General features: G+C 42.2%; 1 protein-coding gene across 2 annotated transcripts in view; it reads right to left on the reverse strand.

The window, feature by feature from the left end:
* Positions 1 to 21,945, reverse strand: part of Senp5 (SUMO specific peptidase 5) — a 44,988-nt gene that overhangs the window by 14,736 nt on the left and 8,307 nt on the right. For both annotated transcript variants that reach the window (XM_045151287.1, XM_045151286.1), the window contains exons 2-6: positions 17,367 to 18,892; positions 7,305 to 7,410; positions 7,085 to 7,223; positions 6,781 to 6,828; positions 1,015 to 1,092 (exon numbers count right to left, since the gene is read on the reverse strand). In XM_045151287.1, the coding sequence (XP_045007222.1) occupies positions 1,015 to 1,092; positions 6,781 to 6,828; positions 7,085 to 7,223; positions 7,305 to 7,410; positions 17,367 to 18,861 (1,866 nt within the window). In that variant the 5' untranslated portion in view covers positions 18,862 to 18,892. The remainder of the gene's footprint in view (positions 1 to 1,014; positions 1,093 to 6,780; positions 6,829 to 7,084; positions 7,224 to 7,304; positions 7,411 to 17,366; positions 18,893 to 21,945) is intronic.

Here is a 21,945-nt window from a genome sequence, read left to right on the forward strand (position 1 = left end):
CTGGGCATAGTGGTGCATGCCTTTAATCCCAGCACTTGAGAAGCAGAGGTAGGTGGATTGTTTGAGTTCAAGGTCACTCTTAGACTACATAGTGAATTCCAGGTCAGCCTGAGCTAACAGCAAGACCCTACCTTGAAAAACAAAACAGAAACAAAAATATTAGGATTACAAAACTGAAAAGCATGTTAAACACTGTGGCACAGGTTTATAACCCCAGTACTCAGGAGGTGGAAGCAGGAGAATCATAAGTTTAAAGGCCAGCATTGACTACATTGTGGATTTGAGACAGCCTGAGCTACATGAGTCAATGATATTCTCTCACACACACCAACGCTATCCACTAACAAAAGTTAAAACCACACTATTTCTACACCTATGACTTGAATTTGAACTTGCTAATATTGATGAAATACCAAAAATAGGACATAAAAAGACTTAAATGTCTCTAAGTAGGAAAAGTAGAGAACAATTACAATCCCAGCACCTGACACAGGAGAGATGGCTTAGTAGTTAAGCGCTTGCCTGTGAAACCTAAAATCCCCAGTTTGAGGCTCAATTCCCCAGGACTCATGTAAGCCAGATGCACAAGATGGTGCATGCATCTAGAGTTTATTTGCAGTTGCTGGAGACCCTGATGTGCCCATTCTCTCTCTCTGTCTCTTTTTCTGTCTCTCATAAGTACATAAATAAATAAAACAAAATTTAAAACAAACAGTTTCTGGTAGTCACTGAAAGTACTTTACATACTAAGCTAACCTAACCTAGCACTTTATTTTGCAATAAATGAGCCATCTAAGGCTAACAGTAATGTGCAATCACGAACTCCCCCAGTTTGGTGGTTTTTCAGTTACAGCACATTCCAATTCACACACAGAACATCCAATCAAGCATTATGATTTAATATTAAAAACTGTCACATTGAAGGGTCTGATTAGGTTGACTGACATTAAAGTTCTTACTCTTCCACCTAGAGAGGCCTATCCATTTTAAATTTAGTATAAAAAAATAGAATACCTTTTTAGTCCATCTTTTAACTCCATTATATCCTTTGGTTACCAGCTGTCTGTGAAAAAAGCTGTTGAAGAAGTGAACCTAGAACAGACACCGAATATAAGCAACTGATTATATATGCTATACTCAAGTTAACTTACAAAAAAAAAAGGGCTGGAGGGATTGCTTAGTGGTTAATGCACTTGCCTGCAAAACCAAAGGAGCCAGGTTTGATTCCCTAGTACCCACATAAGTACAGATATCTCAGATGGCTCATGTATGTAGAGTACTTCTGCAGTGGCTGAAGGCCTTTATGTGCCCATTCTCTCTCTCATAAATAAGCTTTAAAAAAATGCTTGAACATTCAAATAAAAAAGGAAAAGGGAAGCCAGGTGTGGTGGTGCATATCTTTAATCCCAGCACTTGAGAGGGAGAGGTTGGAGGATCACCATGAGTTCAAGGCCAGCCTGGGGCTAAAGAGCAAGTTCCAGATCAGTCTGGACTAGAGAGAGACCCTACCTCAACAAAACTAAAAATGGTTGGGGGCGGGTTTATGGGTGTTACAGCCAGTTTCCCTTTGCTAGTATTTGGCACTCTCCTGTTGCTACTGTCCACCTTATGTTGGCCAGGGGTGATGTCCACCCTCTGCTCATGCCATTTTCCATGCCATCATAGAGCTTCCCCCTTGAGCATGTAAGCCAAAATAAACCTCTTTCCCTCCCCCCACCAAAAAGAAAGGAGGAAAAAAAAAAACCCCAAACAGAAAAGCTTCATATTGAACATAATGATCATCTTTCTTTTTTTTGGCAGGGGGGAGGAAAGGTAAGCTCAGTTGGTGAAATGTTTATCTAGCACGTAGAAAGCCCTGGGTTAGGTCTCAGCATGTTACACACAGGGTGCAATGGCACATATTATGATCCTAGCAGTGTGGAGGAGGTCAATGCTGTAGCTACCTTCTGGTTACTGGGACAATGCACATGACCAAAGCAGCTGGTGGGAGGAAAGTTGTTTATTTTGGCTTGCAATCTTGAGGAAAGGGCAGCTCCATGATGGCATGAGCACTGGCTGGACATCCCCTCTGCCATAGCAGGAAAGTGAGCCCCAAGGTCCACCTCCAGCAACACACCTCCTCCAGCAAGCCTCCACCTTCCAAACTGCTGCCATCTAGTGTGCAAGCATTCACAACACCTGAGTGTATGGGATCACCTGGTTCAAACAGCCACGGTCATCTTTCAAGGCCATGGTACCTGGAGTACATGAGACTATCTCAAACTGGATAATCCAGATGTGGTATTTTATACTTATAATTCCTACACTTGGGAGGAAGTGGTAGGAGTGAATCTGAGGCCCACCTATTCTACAGAGTGAGTTCTTGGTTAGCCTGGACTAATGTGAGATCCTGTCTTCCACATGTACTTGGGAGGCTGAGGTAGGAGGATCCTCATGACTTTGAGGCCTGCCTACAGCTATAGGGTGAGTTCCAGGTCAGTCTGGGCTACAGTGCAACCTTACCTCAAAATCCTAAAAAACAAAAACAAAACAAAACAAACAAACAAACAAAAAAACAGAAAAGAAAAACAGAAGATGAACAGGATAAAGAGAAGGAAATGATGAAAACATGTTACATGAAAACTTACAAAACATTACAAGTCTATTCCAAATTTTCATTAGAAAGACCTTAAAGCTGTGGTCTATAGTCAGAACTGGAGTGGGGCTTAGCAGCTGACCTTAATCCAATCAAGTTGACAGGTAACTTGACTAACCTCTCCAAATCAGGTGATTAAAAAATGAAATGAAGCCGGGCATTGTGGCACACACCTTTAATTCCAGCACTCAGGAGGTAAAGGTAGGAGGATTGCCATAAGTTCGAGGCCACCCTGAGACTCTATAGTGAATTCCAGGTCAGCCTGGGCAAGAGCGAGCCCCTACCTTGAAAAAAACCAAAAATAAGTAAAACAATAAAAATAAATAAATAAGTTGAAAGAAGACAAGAAAAAATGGATGCCTGTAACTCCAGAGATACAGACTGTAAAAAAAACACCGTCTGAGGGATGTGGAGACTATAAAAGGCCTCGGCACAATAATTTCTTTCTTCCTTTCTGGTGTTTTGAGGTAGGGTCTCACTCTAGCCCAAGCTGACGTGGAATTCACTATGTAGTCTCAGGGTGGCTTCAAATTCACAGAGATCATCCTACCTCTGCCTCCAGAGTGCTGGGATTAAAGACATGCACCACTGTGCCTGGCTACAATCAGTTCTTTGGGCGCTGAGCCACCCCTCCGGCAGCATAATCATTTCTAATCTGTGAGCATTACTCTGGCCACTAGGAGCATTAACACCTATATCCTTGGCTTAAGATTTGTTTGTCTCCATTCATCAAACTATTTTACACATTTATTGCAGAGCGGGGGATGGAGTCAGGAACACATGCATATTTGCCAAGAGCTCCATATAGTCTTAAAATGTTCACTCTAGTCAGGTGTGGTGGTGCATACCTTTAATCCCAGCACTTGGGAGGCAGAGGTAGGAGGACTGCCATGAATTTAGGCCACCCTGAGACTATATAGCGAATTCCAGGCTGGCCTGGGCTAGAAAAAGTCCCTACCTCAACAAAGAAAACAATACAAAAAAATGTTCACTTTAGTTGTGACCATCTTCACAGGCTACAACTATTCCCTTACTGCTCATGGTTCTTATGGTATAGGCCTCAGACCAGGATTATCACAATCAACTGCGAGCTGTCAAATATCCACATTCTCAGGTTCCCACTCCAGGCCTGATAAAGCAGAAACTACAGGGTAGGGTGCAACCACTGATTTTTATAAACCTTCTAGGTTATTCTAATGCAATATTTTTTCTCTTTTTGAGTAAGTGTGTGTGGCATATGCAAGTATGTGTGGCAGATGAATTTTTCTTTTTTCTTTTTTGGTTTTTCAAGGTAGGGTGTTGCTCTAACCCAGAGCAGGCTGACCTGGGATACACTATGTAGTCTCTGGGTGGCCTCGAACTCACAGTGATCCTCCTGCTTCTTTCCCCTAAGTGCTGGGATTAAATGTGTACGCTACCACGCCTGGCTTCACTCTTGCCTTCTTAAGACAGAATCTCACTGGACTGTTTTCCTTTTTTGGTATGACGGGCTGATCAGTGAGCCCCAGTGATTCTGCTATCTCCATCTACCTCAGGAGTGGAGTCAGAGGTCCAGCCTTCTACATGGATACTGAGGATCTAACACAGTTCATACTTATTCAGTGAGCAAGGACCCCAGCCCCACAATGCAAATTCTTTTCTTTCTTTTTTCTTTTTTTATTTTTTTTTTTTGGTTTTTCGAGGTAGGGTCTCACTCTGGTCCAGGCTGACCTGGAATTAACTCTGTAGTCTCAGGGTGGCCTCGAACTCATTGTGATCCTCCTACCTCTGCCTCCCGAGTGCTGGGATTAAAGGCGTGCGCCACCACGCCCGGCGCAAATTCTTTTCTTAAGAACTACACAAACGGAGTAATCTCTCGGCACTGTGGATGCTGAGGCAAGAGCACCCCAAATTCAATGCCACACTTGGATACGTAGTGGGTTTGAGGTTATCTTGGGCTACTTAGTGAGCTTCTATCTATGCTAGCACACAAGAGCTGGGCATGGTGGTGCCTGCCTGTAATCCCAAGCACTCAGGAGACAGAGGCAGGAGGATCACCAAAAGTTTAAAGCCATTCTAGGTAACATTATGAAGTCCAAGATACCCAGGGCTACACAGCAAGACTGACTCAAAAAGCTGCCCTCAGACAGGTGTGTGATACACGCCTTTAATCCCAGCACTCGGGAGGCAGAGGTAGGAGGATCGCCATGAGTTCGAGGCCACCCTGAGACTACATAGTGAATTCCAGATTAGCCTGAGCTAGAGTGAGACCCTACCTCGAACCCTTTCCCCTCCCAAAGCTGACCTCTTCCCAAACATACACACACACACACACACGCGTGCACACACCTATGTCATTTAACATAGATTAGAAGAATATGTGGTTGCCTCTGTGGCAGTGACTCTGGATCAGAATCATCTTTTAAATATTGCTGGCCAACCCTGTCGCCTGGTTCACCATGTCTGAGCCGTAACAGGAGTGTGTGTCTCCAGTAAATCCTGATATTGCTGATTGGGGAACAGACTTTAGGAACTACTACCTTAGAGGTTGGAATTAAATGTAGAGATAAGGAAGTCAAATTAATACCCAAAATAAAGCTTAACTTTTTGATAGTTGAGAGCATTTGATGCAACAATCTGACAGTTAAGTCTCCTGATTTTTTTTTTTTTTTTGCTTTCTTTCTTTTTCTTTTCGTAGTAAAGGTTCATAACAGTCTTTGATTGCCTGGGACTCTCTTCATTGACCAAGCGGCTGGCCTTGAACTTTAGCTGACCATCCTGTTTCTTCCTCCCAAGTGCTTCCATTATAGGTGTGTGCCATCATGTTTGGCTCAGAACCAATTTATAACTCATTACAAATTTGTGATTTTTAAGTGAAGATTAAATACTTTCCTAAAATCACAAGTGCTATCAGAAGGGTCTCCTTTTGAAACTGAAGTTGGGCTGCAATTCTCATGTCTCCTGATTCAGCCTCACCAGTACTAGGCTGGGATCACAGACGTGAGCCACCACACCTGGCCCATGAGGTATTTGAGTATTCAGAAAGAAAATATGAATTAAGACTGTGAGGAATTTTCCAGATTAGGTTGAGATGGGAAGACCAACTTCAAATACTGACAGCACCATTCCACAGAGTAGGGTCATAGAAAGGAAACAGCTATCTGAACAGATCATCACTCTGCTTCCTGACTGCAACGCAACACAGTGTGACCAGTTACTTTATACCTGCCCTGACATGATGGACAGTAACCTTGAACTGTAAACTGAATGAAGCTGATCCTCCCTTAAGATGCTTCTTGTCTGCTATTTGGTCACGGCAATAAGAGTAACTAATAATATAAGTACCATTTTACATTTTTAAGGAAATTAAGACTAAGTTTAATTTAAAATGTGATATGATCTTTGCTGTACATATCTAAAAAAAATTACAAGTTACCAATATATATATCTACCCAGATAAGAAAAAAGTTGACTTTGTTGACCTAAAAAAAAAAAAAATTGAGACAGGTACCTCAACTTGTCCGCAAACTTGCTATATCATCAAAATGACCTTAAACTTCTGATCTTTGTTTTTTAATTTATTTATTTGACAGAGAGAATGGGTGCACCAGGGCCTCCAGCCATTGCTGAACTCCAGACGCATGCATCCCCTTGTGCATGTGGCTAACGTGAGTCCTGGAGAATCAAACCAGGGTCCTTTGGCTTTGCAGGCAAGTGGCTTAAAAGCTAAGCCATCCCTCTAGCCCTAAACTTCTTATAGGCATGTAACCACCACAAAAATTGCAAGCAGAAATGCTGGAATTACAGGCATGTAACAACACCCATTGTAAGCAGAAATGATCTGCGAGAACAGGATCAAGACATAATCCAGTCCATATGTGAGATCTAAAGAGTAGCAAGTAATTATTTAAGTTTTTTTTTTTTTTTTTTTTTTTTTTTAAAACTTATTTGCAAGCCAGAGAAAGAGACAGAGACAAAGAGAATGGGCATGCATGAGGATGGATGTGCCAGGGCCTCTAGCCAAGGCAAACCAAAGATGCATTCTCCACTTTCTGCATCTGGCTTTATGTGGGAACTGAGGACTTGAATCTGGATGGGCAGGCTTTGCAAACAAAGGACTACTATACTACTATAAGGACACTCGTGAGGAGGGAGTTTTCACTTACTTTGTCTGGCACTGCATCCATTATCAACTCGCCATACATATTAATGACCTGTAAAAAGTAAAACCAGCTGACTAACCCTGTACAATCCAGAGCAGTCTCAGCAGAACAAGCCACACTGATAGTTGCACCAGTACAAAACCCTTTAGACTGTGGAGTTAGGAAGACTCACTTCATTAAAGACTGATAGAAGTCATCGTTTCTAAAAGGTATGAAGGTATGGGACAAGTCAAGCCAAAGGCTGCACTGTATGGAATGACAAGTATCCCGAGTTACCCACTACCTTGGGCTCTCACAAGGCACTAACCTGATCATTCAGCCAGTTCTGACCATCGAGGGTTGCCAGATCATCCATGTCCAGCATGTGCTTATTGTAGTAGATGCGGAAGTTGCACTTCTGATGCCTTGCCCGATAGTTTGTAATTTCCTTATTGATAAATGGTTTTCTGAAACAGAGATTTTGAATTAAAGTCATATGTGCCAATAATTTTATTTTCAAGGGCTTCCTTCATCATCATTGACATTACCTGTTAGAAAAGTCTTCATTAAAGACATCTTTTAATCTTCCAAGAACATCTTTTTCACTGAGTGGCACCAAACTGCCATACTTTTTCATAACCTCATCTAGGAATCCTTACATAAAGGAGAAAAGAAAAAAATAGAAAAAGTACCTTCAGCAAAGTTGCTCTCATAACATTTAACACATACTTAAATGTATTGCAACTTAGTACTATAGCTTGTAAAAACAATTTATTTGCATTTAAATAATATTTTTCTTATTTATTTATGAGAGAGAGAGGAAGGGAGAAAGAATAGGCACACTGGGCCTTTAGGCACTGCAAATGCATGTGCCACCATGTGTATCTGAGTTATGTGGGTTCTGGGAAATTGAATCTGGGTCCTTGTACTTCACAGGCAAACACCTTCAGTGCTAAGCTATCTTTCCAAACACCCATAATATATTGGGGGGGGGGGAGATTCAAGGTAGCCCTGAACTCAGTCATCTTCCTACCTCTACTTCCCAAGTATTGGGATTAAAGGTATGTACCACTATGCGCAGCTAAAATGAATCTTTTAAAAGTTGTTTCTGGGCTGGAGATGGCTTTGTGGTTAAGACACTTGCCTAAAGCTGAAGGACCCAGGTTAGATTCCCCAGTAACCACATAAAGCTCAAGGTGTCTGGAATGTTTGTTTGCAGTTTATTAAAACTTTTTAGATTTTCAGCTACCTGGCTGGGGATATCACTGGGTAGATCTTGGGGTTTAGCCCTAAGGTGTGGAGGTAGATTTGGAATTTCAGTCTAAAGATATACAAAATGCTGGAGTTCGTTAAGTGTGCTGTGCGATGTGGCTTTTGAGTTTTTTGCCTTGTGGCTTCTCCCTGCTTAGACCTGTGAAAGTGGAGCAACTACTTCTGCCATTATGGAACTTCCCTTGGATCTCTCTTCCTCCCATAACTGTGTATGGAAGTTCATCTAAAGCAACCCGAAGCTGTGTACTACACTTTCACAGCCTGCCAGCCTGGGTTCAATTTCCCAACATCCATGGAAAGTGGAAGCTGTGATCCCAATACTTCCACAAGGGGAGGTGGAATCAGGAGAATCCAAAGCTAGTCTGATGTTCACTTGCAGTCTGGCAGTTCACATTCAGTAGGAAGAGACCCTGTCTTGGGGCTGGAGAGATGGCTTAGTGGGTAAGGCATTTGTCTGCAAAGCCAAAGGATCTTGGTTCAACTCTCCAGGACCCAGGTAAGCCAGATGTGGTGGGGGTGGGGGGATGGGGAGATGCATCTGGAGTTCGTTTGCAGTGGCTGGAGGCCCTGGCACGCCCATAAATGTATTTTTTTTAAAAAGGTGGAGCAGACACCTCAAACTTGTCCTGACTTCCACACATGCCCTGTGGTGTGTACCACATATACCTTTGAGGGGGTAAATGGATTAAGCCTTCATCCTTGTAGCCTACAGAAGAATGTTCTGAGGCATTTCACCTTGGATTTTTGATTATCTTATACTTGATCTGAAGCAAAAGGCCAAGAAGTGATTTTTGAGACACAGTCTCAGTACACAGCCCAGGCTGGCCTTTTCTGCCTTTGCCTTCTGAATGCTGGGATTATTGATACCACCACGCTGAGCTCATGCAATTATGGTTGTGTAGGACATGAGTGTGTTCATTCCTGTAAGTGTAGGTGCATCTGTACTACAACGTGCATGTATATAGGTCAGAGGATAAGCTCATGTGTTGGTCCTCATCTTCTAACTCGTTTGAAGCAGGTTCTCTTGTTGTTTACCCTGAGAATGCCTGGCTAGCTGGCTTGCAAGCATGCGGGATCCTCCTGTCTCTCCTCCCCCTCACCATAGGAGGGTGGGCTTAAAGATACTTGTCACCACACCAGATTTTATGTGAATTCTGGGGATCTGAATTCAGGTCATCAGGCTTGCATAATAAGCTCTTTTACCCGATAAGCCATCTCCTTATTCCTCATACTGGATTTTTACATTTAATCCACTATTACTCATCTCAAAAAGGGGAAAACAGCAGTCTATCAGGCCAACAATTAAGGCTGGGCTAAAATGAGAACAAAGCATACACAGGGCCCCTTCCATCACTAAGCATGGCTTCTGTGGCTGCAAAGATGGCTCAGTGGCTTGGGCATTTGTCTGCAAAGCTTAATGACCCGAGTTTATTCCCTAGCACCCATGTAAAGCCAGATGCACAAAGTGGTGCATGTGCCTGGAATTTGTTTGCAGTTGCAGCTGCTGGTGTACCCAGCATGCCCATTCTCTCTTCCCTCTCTGATTGTAAATAAAATTTTTAAAAATATATATTAAAAAGAATGGCTTCTGAGGCTGGAGAGATGGCTTAGCAGTTAACACACTTGCCTGCAAAGCCTAAGGACCAAGGTTTGATTGCCCAATACCCACACTGAAGTTTGTTTGCAGTGGCTAGAGGCCCTAATGCTCCCATTCTCTCCCATCTTCTCTTTTTAATAAAAACTGTAAAAAAAAAAAAAAAGAAAAGAAAAGAAAAGAAAAGAAAAAGAATAAGAATGTGGGCTGGAGAGATGGTTCAGTGGTTAAGGTACTTGCCTGCAAATACAAAGATCCAGATTTGATTCCCCAGGACCCATATAAGCCAGATGCACAAGGTGGTGGATGCATCTGGAATTCTTTTGCAGTGGCTGGAGGCCCTGCTGTGCTCTTTCATTCTCTCTCTCACATAAATAAAAATAATAAATTTAAAAAAAAGAACGGCTTCTGCTACACATCAGTTCAATGGATAGGAAGTATCAAGAGTTTCTTGGGTTGGGTGTGCCTTTAATCCCAGCACTCAGGAGGCTGAGGTAGGACTAGGACGATCTCCAAGAGCTGAGGCCAGCCTGGTGCTACAGAATGAGATGCAGGTGAGTCCGAGTCAATTACACATTAAAATAAATAAAGGAATGGATTGCATCAGAGGTTCTGTTGCTTCCACCCTGCTTTGGTTTTCATCTGTCTAATGACATCTGTTTCCAGAATTGACAGCATTCCAGATAATAAATATGTTCAAGAGCTTTTAAAAAAAGTGTTTTTGGAGTATTTCATATAAGGAGAGGGACAGACGAAAGTGAAAAGCCTACTTCTCTTCCTGTTAATTTCCTACCAGAGTGGGTCCTAACCTTAAAAGCTCAAGGCAAAAGCAAAGGTCTGGGTCCAGAAAACAGGAAAAAGGTGTTCACTGAGGCTGGGTTTTGGTCTAGGCTTCAATGAAATACAGAGCAGCTAAGGCCTGGCTTTGTTTGTTTCTGATGCTGGGGATCCAGCCTAGGCCCAGGGTTGGACAATCTTTCTACCACTGAACTGCATCCCAGTCATTGGTTTGAGATGGTCTCATTATGTAGCCCAGGCTGACCTCTAATTTGACTGTCACCTCTACCTCAAGAGTGCTGGAAACATACCATGCCAGTCTATTGAGAGGTTCAAAACTCGGAAGAGCTTATACACTTGATATATTTGCATATAGTGTTTACCTTTTCATTTTTTTTTAATGTTCTAGGACTATGACGAACACCAGGCCTTGCTGACTCTAGGCGAGCATTCTAGCACTGGGCTGCATCCCCAGTTATCTCAACATGGCCTTGTTTGTACATGATATAGGCCCAAAAGAGATAAAGAATCTCAACATTTAAAGAACTGCATTTAAATAAGAAACTTTAGGGCAGGAGAGATGCCTTAGTGGTTAAGGTGTTTGCCTAGGAAGCCAAAGGACCCAGGTTCGATTCCCCAGGATGCACATAAGCCAGATACACAAGGTGGCACATGTGTCTGGAGTTTGTTTACATCGGCTAAAGGCCCTGGTATGCCCATTTTCTCTCTATCTGTCTCTTTCTCCACTCTCAACATAAATAAGAAACTATAAGCTACACATTTTAATCCCAGCACTGTAGGGGGATCAATGTGAGTTCATGGCCAGTCTTGCACTACAGAATGAATTCAAGGCCAGCCTGGGCTAGAGTGAGACCCTACCTTGAAAATGCAAAGGAAAAAAAAGAAATTATATAATGGCATACACACACACACACACACACTCTTTATATGCTAACTCAAGAAACTGTAAAAACAAAGCCAGGTGTGGTGGTGCAGGCCTTTAATCCAGCACTCAGGATTCCAGGTCAGCCTGGGCAAGAGTGAGACCCTGCCTTGAAAAACAAAACAAACAAACACACAAAAATTGTAAAAGTAATTTCAGGGACTGGAGGAATGGTTCAGCAGCTAAAGGCACTTACATGCAAGGCCTGATGGGCCATAGTTCAATTCTCCAGCACCCACGTAAAGCTAGATGTAAAGTTGCACGTACACTGGGTATTTATTCATTTGCAGTGGCAAGAGACCTTATCATACCCATACACATGGTTATTTGCACAAATTTACACATGCAAGTAAGTAAAATTTAAAAATATATAAATTTGTGATAGATTTTCATTTTATCTGTATTTAAAGAATTATTCAGTAGAATGAACCTACCAGGATATTCAAGGAGAACCCTAGATGTCAACTTCTCACTAATTCAGTAATACACCTTTCTCACTAGTACAAGTAAAACAACCAGTAGTTTAAGTTACTTACCATAAGATAAACATTAGCAGATCTTATTTAATGCTTATCAACTCATATTTATCCCACTTTACTAATGGAGACACTGGAAATGGGGAGGTAAATATTCCATGAACACTTAACTAGCAAACAGCACAGCTAAGATTTTAATGTAGGTCATAGAACTACAGAACTAAAGAAATAGCTATCACCTTTTTTCTATGGAAAGACCTTGGAGCCACACAGTGTGCTACATGCATATAGTTCCAACTACTGTGGAAACTGAGGTAGGAGCACTGCTTCAGCCCAGAGGCTAGGGAGATATCTCAAAGGTTAAAGGCTTGGGTTCAACTCCCAGCCTTCCACATAAAGCCTGTTAGACATTAGTTTGCAGTAGCATGAGACCCTGTAATGCCCATGCATGTGTGTTTTTTTAAAATATTTTTTGTTCATTATTTATTTATTTATTTGAGAGCAACAGACACAGAAAGAAAGACAGATGGAGAGAGAGAGAATGGGCGCGCCAGGGCCTCCAGCCACTGCAAACGAACTCCAGACGCGTGCGCCCCCTTGTGCATCTGGCTAACGTGGGACCTGGGGAACCGAGCCTCGAACCGGGGTCCATAGGCTTCATAGGTGAGCGCTTAACCGCTAAGCCCTCTCTCCAGCCCCCATGCATGTGTTTTTAAATACTAAAGACTGAATTTACTAGTACCTGTATCTGACTTTTTTTTTCTTTTTTGTTTTTCGAGGTAGGGTCTCACTTTAGCTCAGGCTGACCTGGAATTCACTATGTACCCTCAGGGTGACCTCAAACTCATGGAGATGCTCCTACTTTTGCCTCTGAGTAACTAGGATGAAAAGTATAGGCCACCACACCTGGCTCTATACCTGATCTTAATCTACTAAATCTAAGAATGTGTTCAAGGTTTAAATCCTATAGATTCCCTTCTTTGGTATAGCCTGTTTACCTGATCAGCCCACCTAAGTATTTTATAAGAACCTTTATTCTTTATTTGTACTGTCTTTTCTTTAAGGGGACAAGGTGAGATTTGAGATATGAGTCTCATGTAGCCAAGGCCAGCCTCAAACTTGCTATGTAGGTAAGGATAACTTTGAACTCCTAAGCCTCTTGCCTTCAGCTCCTAAGTGCTAGGACTGCAGGTGTGAGCACATCTGGCTTTGTACCCTTTCCAAGATGAGGCATGCCATTCAGGTCACTTTGTTCCCAGTCACAGTCACTCATCTTTGGCACAGAATAACCTATTTCCTTACAGCACCTGGTACTTTATGTCACAATATTTTCACCAAACTGAGCGATGTAAAAGGAAAAATGCTTCATGTTTGACTCCAAAATAGTAAAAATGTCCAAGTTATCCAAGAAAAAACTAGAGTTCAAATCAGAATGCATCCTAAAGGTACAAAAGAATTATTAAAAACAAAACAAAACCTTCAGCTGTTTTAGAAACTCAACTGCGCACACCCATGCTCTGGAGCAGGTCTTTCTCAGACACCTTTTCTCAGCCCTTATGCTTACATCTATATTAAAATATCTGTCAGCCCCCTTAAAACAGCCTAACTGCCCATCTTAGGAGACCAACTGTATTGGACAGCTTGTTCCCCGAGGCTACTGATGTAGGTTACACATGTGTAATGGTGCTTATTGTGTTGGGAACATAAGAAACAACAGGACATGGTAGTGCACACCTGCAATCTCAGATGAGGCTAAACACCTGAGTCTCAGGCTAGCCTGAGCTACAGAGGGTGGGGGAGTAGGATGAGATGACTACATAAAACATGTGCATTTTCAACAAAATACAACACACCCCAGACAAGTCCTGTGAAGAATAAACTTAAGAACCTAATGAAAGGCTACAAAATGGATGAGAAATGTCTCAGCAGGTCAAAGCACCTGCCACACAAGCATATGGGCCTGACTGGCCCCGAGTTTGCTCTCCAGCACCCATGTAGAATGGCTGGGTGTGGGCAAGCATGGCTGTAACCTCAGTCCTGTAGGGAGCGGACACCAGAGAATCACTGGGGCTCACTGCTCAGCCAGTCTGACCAAAAACGGCAGTTCCACGTTCAGTCAGGGACTCCATCTAAAGGAAACATGTAGATGAACAAAAGAGGACACCCAATGTTCTCCTCTGATCTACACATGGCCAAGTGCATAAACACCACAACACAACACCACAATACACACACACACAAGCACACACCTTCACAAAAGAATGAAATAATGATACAATGATTAAAAATCCTAATATTCAAAAAGGAGATGGAGAGATTTGGGACCAACAATATCAAGGTTCTAAAAACTAAAAATGAGATGGGAGAGTAGTCAGATCAGTATTTCCAAATTAGCAAATATTCAGCCTTTTTCAAAATAGGTCTAAATCTTGCCATGTGGCCCAAGCTGGCCTGGAACTCATTATGTAGTCCAGGTTGGCCTCAAATTTTGCAGCCCTCCTGTCTCAGCCTCCCAAGCACTGAGATAATAGATCTATGGCACCATGCCCAGCTATACGAACCACGTTTTACCCATTCATTACTGATGGAAATTTACGTTGTCACCACTTTTGGTCATTATGAGTAATGCTATTCTGAATGTTCATGTACAAGGCTGTGTATGAGCACTGATGGTGGAGCTCAGTATACTATTTAGCTCACACAAACACCCAGCTCCAACCAAAACCAAAAGAGCCAGGTGCTGTGGCACACTTCTAAAATCCCAGCTACTCAGAAAGATCACAAACTCACAATCAGTGCCAGCAATTTCATGAGACCTCGGGTTTCAAAATAAAATATCAAAGATGTGGAAATGGGGCTCACTGGTACAATGCTTACCTATAGGCTCAAGATGCTGGGTTCAATGTTCAGTATAGCAAAAATAAAAAAATAAATAAAAGCTTTTGTGTGTTTGTTTCAAAGTTTTGTTTTAGGGATGCTGAGGATCAAACCGATGGTCTAGGCATGCTGGGCAAGTATTCTGTCACTGAGCTGTTGTCTCTAGTTATTTAAATCTTTAACCCAAACAGAATGCATTGTGACACAGGACTCTCTTCCTTGCAAAGCAGGCAGCTAAATATCATTATCTCTTAATCTTAATATGCTGTAATTTTACTGCACATAATTCTGAGAGACTCTGAGTATATATATTGTGTTTTAGCGCCCTGGCTGGCATTTGCTTAGCCTTCTTAAGTTGTCTGTTTCATGTCTGTGCTTGGGACTGAATGAAGGTCTCAGTCGCATGTGTTCTACCACTGAGCTCCAGCACAGGCCTCTAATTTGAGCACCCATAGAAAACAACCCTTGTTATTTTCTTTAGTTTCCTTTCTATAATCTCCAGAACACCATGATATCTTTTTAAAGTTTTTTTTTTTTTTAATTTATTTATTTGAAAGAGACAGAGAATGAGAACAAGCATGCCAGGGCCTCTTGCCACTGCAAACGAATTCCAGATGTATGTGCCACCTTGTGCCCCTGGTTTACGTGGGCCCTAGGGAATTGAACTTGAGTCCTTAGGCTTTGCAGGCCAACACCTTAACCACTAAGGCATCTCTCTAGCTCCTTAGCTCATTTTTAAAGTGAAGGAAGAATTTAAAGATACTTTCAAATGAATCTGAATACAAAAACCTGATTTTCATAAATGGCCTCAAATCTTTTTTTTTTTTTTTGTTTGCTTCTTGATGCAGGGACTCTCTCCAGACAAGGCTGACCTGGAGCTCTCTGTAAACAAGAATAAGATGGCCATGAGTTCAATGCCACCCTGAGACTACATAATGAATTCCAGGTCAGCCTGGGATAAAGCAAAACCCTACCTCAAAAAAACCAAAAAAAAAAAAAAAAAAAAAAAAAAAAAGAATGGCCTTGAACTCATAGCAGCTCTCTTACGTTGGCCTCCTGGAATGGTGGGATGAAAGGCATGAGCCATCACACCTGGGGTCTGCAAATCTTTTTTTCTAGCAGTCTTGCACAGAGCAACTCAGTATTAATTTTTCCTTGAGGGGGAGCAACTCAGGAATGTCATTATAACATTTGACTTGGTTTTCAAGGGAATAACTATTCACTTTCTACACTCACACTTCATGTTTATGCAATACTAAATAAAATTACAAAGCTGCAGTGGGTTTCCTCTCAGTACAAGTAACTCAAATATGCAAATAAACTATAAGGAATACTTACATTCGAGAAGAGACGGGCTGGAGAGATGGCTTAGCGGTTAAGCGCTTGCCTGTGAAGCCTAAGGACCCTGGTTCGAGGCTCAATTCCCCAGGACCATGTTAGCCCGATGCACAAGGGGGCGCACGTGTCTGGAGTTTGTTTGCAGTGGCTGGAAGCCCTGCCTCATCCATTTGGTCTCTCTCTATCTGCCTCTTTCTCTGTCTGTCCCTCTCAAATAAATAAATAATTTAAAAAAAGATGCATAGAGAAGAGACAGTCCTTAGCATCGTATCAACTTAACCCTGGCTAATGCTATAGAAGTTTAGGGACTATATACTACATATAAAATATATATATATTGACTGGCACACACTGACTCCTAATCTGATGTTCTATTTATCTTTAGTCAGGTTTTTTTTTTTTTTTTGAATTTTTGTGTTGCTTTTTTGGACAATTTCATACATAAAGTGTATTTTGATCATATTCATCTCTCATCACCCTTCTATAGCTTTTCCTATCCTACCAAACATTAACCTTCTTCTTCCCAATTAGTTTCTCTACTTTGTCTTTATTAAAAAACTATTATATATATGTATACTAGTATGTGTGTATACATATATATATATATACACACATATATATATGTACATTTATACATATATATACACATATGTGTGTGTGTGTATATATATGTATGTATTAGAGAGGGGTGAGGAAGGGAGAAAAAGAGAATATAAGAATGCCAGGCCTAGGCTGAGGAGATGGCTTAGCAGTTAAGGCACTCACTTGCTTATGAAACCAAAGGACCCAGGTTTGATTCCCCAGGAGCCATCTAAGCCAGATGTACAGGGTGGCACATGTGTCTCGAGTTCATTTGCAGTGGCCAGAGGCCCTGGTGTACCCATTCTCTCTCTTTCTCTCAAATAAATAAATAAAAATTAAAATAAAAAATTTTTAAAGTGTGTCAGGGCCTCTAACTGCTACAAACTCCAGATGCATTTGAAACTTCATGCATCTGGATTTATGTGGGTACTGGGGAGATCAAACCCAGGTCGGCAGGCTTTGTAAGAAAGCACCTTTAACCACTGAGCCATCTCCCCAGCCCCCTAATTTTTATTTTTTGGAGGTAGGGTCTCACTCTAGCCTAGGCTGACCTGGAACTCATTTCGTAGCTGAGGCTGGCCTCAAATTCATGGTGATCCTACTATCTCAGCCTCCCAAATACTGGGACTAAGGGTGTGAGCTACCATGTCTGGTTTAAACCATGTGTGGGAGGAAAAACCAAGATTCTTCCAGAAAGGATAATGGACAGTGAGTGTGGGCCATAGTTTGGACAATAAAGCAGAGTACATACCAGAAAGGCAGACTGACAGCTGCTCATCGTCCACTGGAGATGCTTTCTCATTGTTCTTGCCACCTTCTACCTGATTTTCTAGTTTGACTTCACTGCATACCAGGGGAGCTTCTAGTGGACTTTTACAGTAAGGATGGTCCAGCAACTTAGAACTCAGAATGTTCTGCTTGAGAGATCCATCCTCCTCCATCTGATAGGAGTTCTCAGTCTGAGCAGCCTCTTGAGACACAGACCCATCTGCACTACTCACAGACTGAGCTGCTCCAGACAGCGACAGCTTTACTCTGTCATCACTGACAGCACTTGTTCCACTTTCCTGACCCAGAGTCAAAACTGCTCTTTCAGTTTCTGAGGCGAATCTGTTATTAGAAGGAAGTTCTGATAAGGGGGTTTCACTAATTTGCTCTGTAGAGTCCCACTTAGGAGAAGAGGCTGACTGGTCCCAGGAGTATGCAGCACTGCCATTCTGTTGGTGGGGGAATGCTTCATCTAAACTGTGCTCCTTGTCCAAGAAAGGACTTCCTTTAGTGTGGCCATCAGGCATATGAGAGTTCTTTCCCGTCACCAAAACACTGCCGTCCATATCTGGAAAGTATGACTGATGCGGGCAAGGATCTTTAGGTTCTGGGGAAAGGACTGGGCTGCAAGTGCCACCCTCAGTGTTATCCCTAAGGGTCTCTTGATGGTCTCCTGTGACCTTTTGCACCCAGCTTCGCTGGGCTTTTCTTAGCTTGCAAATTCTACCTTTTGTTCTCAAGTGCTGGGATCTGAGAATCCTATACCGAAATCTAATCATGGATAATTTCTCATACATCATAAGAGGAGACACTTTTATTCTTCGATACTGATTATGTTGGAACTTTTTTGTAATTAAGGGTCCCCCATTCAGGTGGTGCTCGAGGCCTTGGTAGCAGCCAAAACAAAAGCGCTTTCTCTTCTGTTTGCTCAAGGTGACTACAATCTTCCCACTCTCACCCGGACTTTGGCTTTCCCTGATGAACTTCATGGGAAAGTCAGAAGCTTGAGGCTCTGTCCTAGGTCTATGACCATTGGCCTGACCTAAAACAGTATTTGCTGCTAAGTCAGCAACTGCCTTCAGGAGTCGTTTCTCTCTGCCGTATTCATGGTCCTGCTTTGCTGACGACAGCAACTTAACTGCATGGAGTTTCAGAAGAGTCCGTGAGGAAGAAATTAAATGCTTAGTGTCCTTTCCTTTTACTTCAGAGTACAAAGTATTAACATTTTGGGCACCCACACTGGACTTGGTGTTTGTACAAAGGGGTTCATCCTGGATCCACGTTTTCTGGATTTGAAGAGCCTTCCTAATACACTGGAAATGCTTCAACTGTCTATGACAAATGATGGGCTTAGCTTTCAGAACACACAAGTGTTGGGGAAAATGGAATTTCTTAAAGCTTCCAGACCTATTACTCCATTTTTCAGACAAGGCTAAGTGGATTCCTTTCTTCCATAAAAATTTCCTCGGTTTTCTCATTTTTCTGATTCATAATGAGAACTGGATACAGCTGCAAAGAAAAAAAAATGTTTTAAACAGTTACATTTGTATGTAAAAATTATGGCATACAGAGATACAGCAATTAAGATAGAAATCTGAAAAAGGGCAAATGCACTTCAATTTATTCTATCAGATATAATGACATCATACATCATAAGAGGACACATGCATGCATACATATATACCCAACCAAGGTTTCCACTGTGATGAAAACTGGGATGGAAGGAAGAGGAGAGCACACTAACAAGACCTCACTTTCTGGGTCTGTCTACGTACACAAGGCAGAGTCACAAGAAAAATTCTAGGTGACTTTTAGAGATTCATTCATTGTAAAATGAAGGCCAGAGGAAGAGGAAACCAAAAGCCACTCATTCATACATGCAATTTCTCTTTCACACAATGGAATATTATTTTTCTATGCATTAGTTTTCTGGGGAAAAAAAGAGGCTAACCTGATGTTTTATTCAGGTTCTCCAAATCCCACTGATACAAATGACTATACTTTAAAATTTGTATTTACTGATTTGTGTCTTTAAAAGTTGAGCCATCTTCCCAACCCTATTAAAAATATTTTATTTAGGGCTGGAGAGACGGCTTAGCGGTTAGGCGCTTGCCTGTGAAGCCTAAGGACCCTGGTTTGAGGCTCGGTTCCCCAGGTCCCACGTTAGCCAGATGCACAAGGGGGCGCACACGTCTGGAGTTCGTTTGCAGAGGCTGGAAGCCCTGGCGCGCCCATTCTCTCTCTCCCCTCTATCTGTCTTTCTCTCTGTGTCTGTCGCTCTCAAATAAAAAAAAAAAAAAAAAAGAGCCTCCTCTCCCTACATACAGGCAGAGAGAGACTTAAAAAAAATATATATTTTATTTATTTATTTATTTGCAAGGAGACAGAGAGAAGAGAAACAGAGTGAGAATGGGCATGCCACAGCATCTAGCCATTGCAAACCAACTCCAGACACATACGCCACTTTGCACATCTGGCTTTAAGTGGCTACTGGGAAATCAAACATGGGTTGTTAGGCTCTGTATGTAGCTCTCCAGCCCAGTGATTGGATTTTTAAAAAAGATTTTATTTATTTATTTGAGAGAAAGAGAAAGAAAGGGGGGGGGAGGAAGAGAGAGAGAGAGAGAAAGAGAGTGAGAGAGGGGGAGGGAGAGAGGGGGAGGGAGGGGGGGAGAATTGGCACGCCAGGGCCTCTAGCTGCTGCAAACAAATTCCAGATGCATGTGTTCCTTTGTGCACCTGGCTTACGTGGGCCTGAAGAAGAGAACTGGGATCCCATGGCTTTGTAGGCAAACGTCTTAACTTCTAAGCCATCTCTCCAGCCCTGGATTTTTTCTTAAAAATTTTTGTTTTTGTTTATTTTTATTTATTTGAGAGTGATAGACAGAGAGAGAAAGAGGCAGAGAGAGAGGGAGAGAATGGGTGCACCAGGGCTTCCAGCCTCTGCAAACGAACTCCAGAGGTGTGCGTCCTCTTGTGCATCTGGCTAACGTGGGACCTGGGGAATCGAGACTTGAACCAGGGTCCTTAGGCTTCACAAGCAAGTGCTTAACTGCTCAACCATCTCTCCAGGCCATGGATTTTTTTTTAAAAGGCAAAAATCACTGAATCTGGTGTGCACACCTAGTAACCCCAGCATAACATTTAGGAGACACAGGCAGGAGAGCCAACGTTCATGGCCCTCCTATACTGCATAGAGGATTTGTTAAAAATAAAAAAGAAGGCAACAACACTTCTCAAGATCAAAGAACAGATAAGTACAATAATTTTTGTTTTTGAAAGAAGCAGTAGATGAGCAACAGACTTAGCAGGCTCAAAGTGTTGATTTCCAAAGCCACGAAGTAGGTTCTATGTCCCCTGAAAGTTAAAAACAAAACACACACACACACACACACACACACACACACACACACACACACACCCCACAAAACTAGGATGGTCAAGAGTATGGGTGGAGCTTGAAAAGATGAGCTGAAATTTCTGAATAAGCTAGATCCCAGATGCTTTCTCCTAACCCAACTAGTTTCCCATTTGGAGAGATAATGGACCAGCAGTTAGGCATAGTTGAGGGCCCAACTAAACTAGGGTAAATGAATCACACTGAGCTTTCCCCTCACCCACCTCATCCTATAGCCTTTAATGAGGACACCCATCCCTTGGGGATGGGTGGGGGATGATTTAAAGAAAAAAAATTCACAAATGACACTTGATAAAGCCTAGACAAAAAGGCCTGAACAATTACTTTACACTATAGGGTACTCTGAAGTTAAAGAAAACAAAGTCAGGTGTGGTGGCATATATACCTTTAATCCCAGCACTTGGGAGGCAGAGGTAGGAGGATTGCTGTGAGTCTGGGCTAGAATGAGAGTGAGATGCTGCCTTGGAAAACACAAACAAAAAAACCCCACAAGTTAGGTATGGTGGCTCAAGCCTATAAACCTAGCATTCAGGAGGCACTCTGAGTTTGAGGTCAGGCTGGGATAGAGCGAGGCACTGCTGAAAGAATGAAAAGACAGGAAGGAAGGAAGGAAAGTGGAAGAAAACAGACAGGGAGGATCGAGTTCAACCTGGGACTACAAAGTGAGCTCTAGGCCAGCCTGTGCTAAGCTACAGTGACACCCTGCCTCAAAAAAAAAAAAAAAAAAAAAAAGAAAGGGAAATAAAGGTCCCTAAAAAAGGGACTCCAGATAGTTTGAAGAGGAAATTTTAGTGAATAGTTGACTCCCATACTTTTTTCCACTCATCTTCCAGAACCTTAGCTGTCTCTTATCTAGCCAAGCAGATTTTCTACAGACAACTGTTTACATCTATAAGAAAACCCTTCAGATACAGATATTCTAGCACAAATGGTCTAGCATGACCCCTAGTTTGCCCCAAATTTGGTTAAGTCCTGTGTGTTCAAAATTTCCCAGTAGCTTTTAGTAGTTATTCTGGGAGTTTTTGGTTGCTGATGCTGTATATGTTGTGGTAGGGACTGAACTGAGGGCCTCATGCATGGCAAACATGTGTTTTACTACTGAACTACACCAAAACCCCCATGCTTTGTTTATTACTGTCATTTA

Source organism: Jaculus jaculus, chromosome 5 (assembly GCF_020740685.1).
Source record: "Jaculus jaculus isolate mJacJac1 chromosome 5, mJacJac1.mat.Y.cur, whole genome shotgun sequence".
Classification (NCBI taxonomy): domain Eukaryota; kingdom Metazoa; phylum Chordata; class Mammalia; order Rodentia; family Dipodidae; genus Jaculus; species Jaculus jaculus.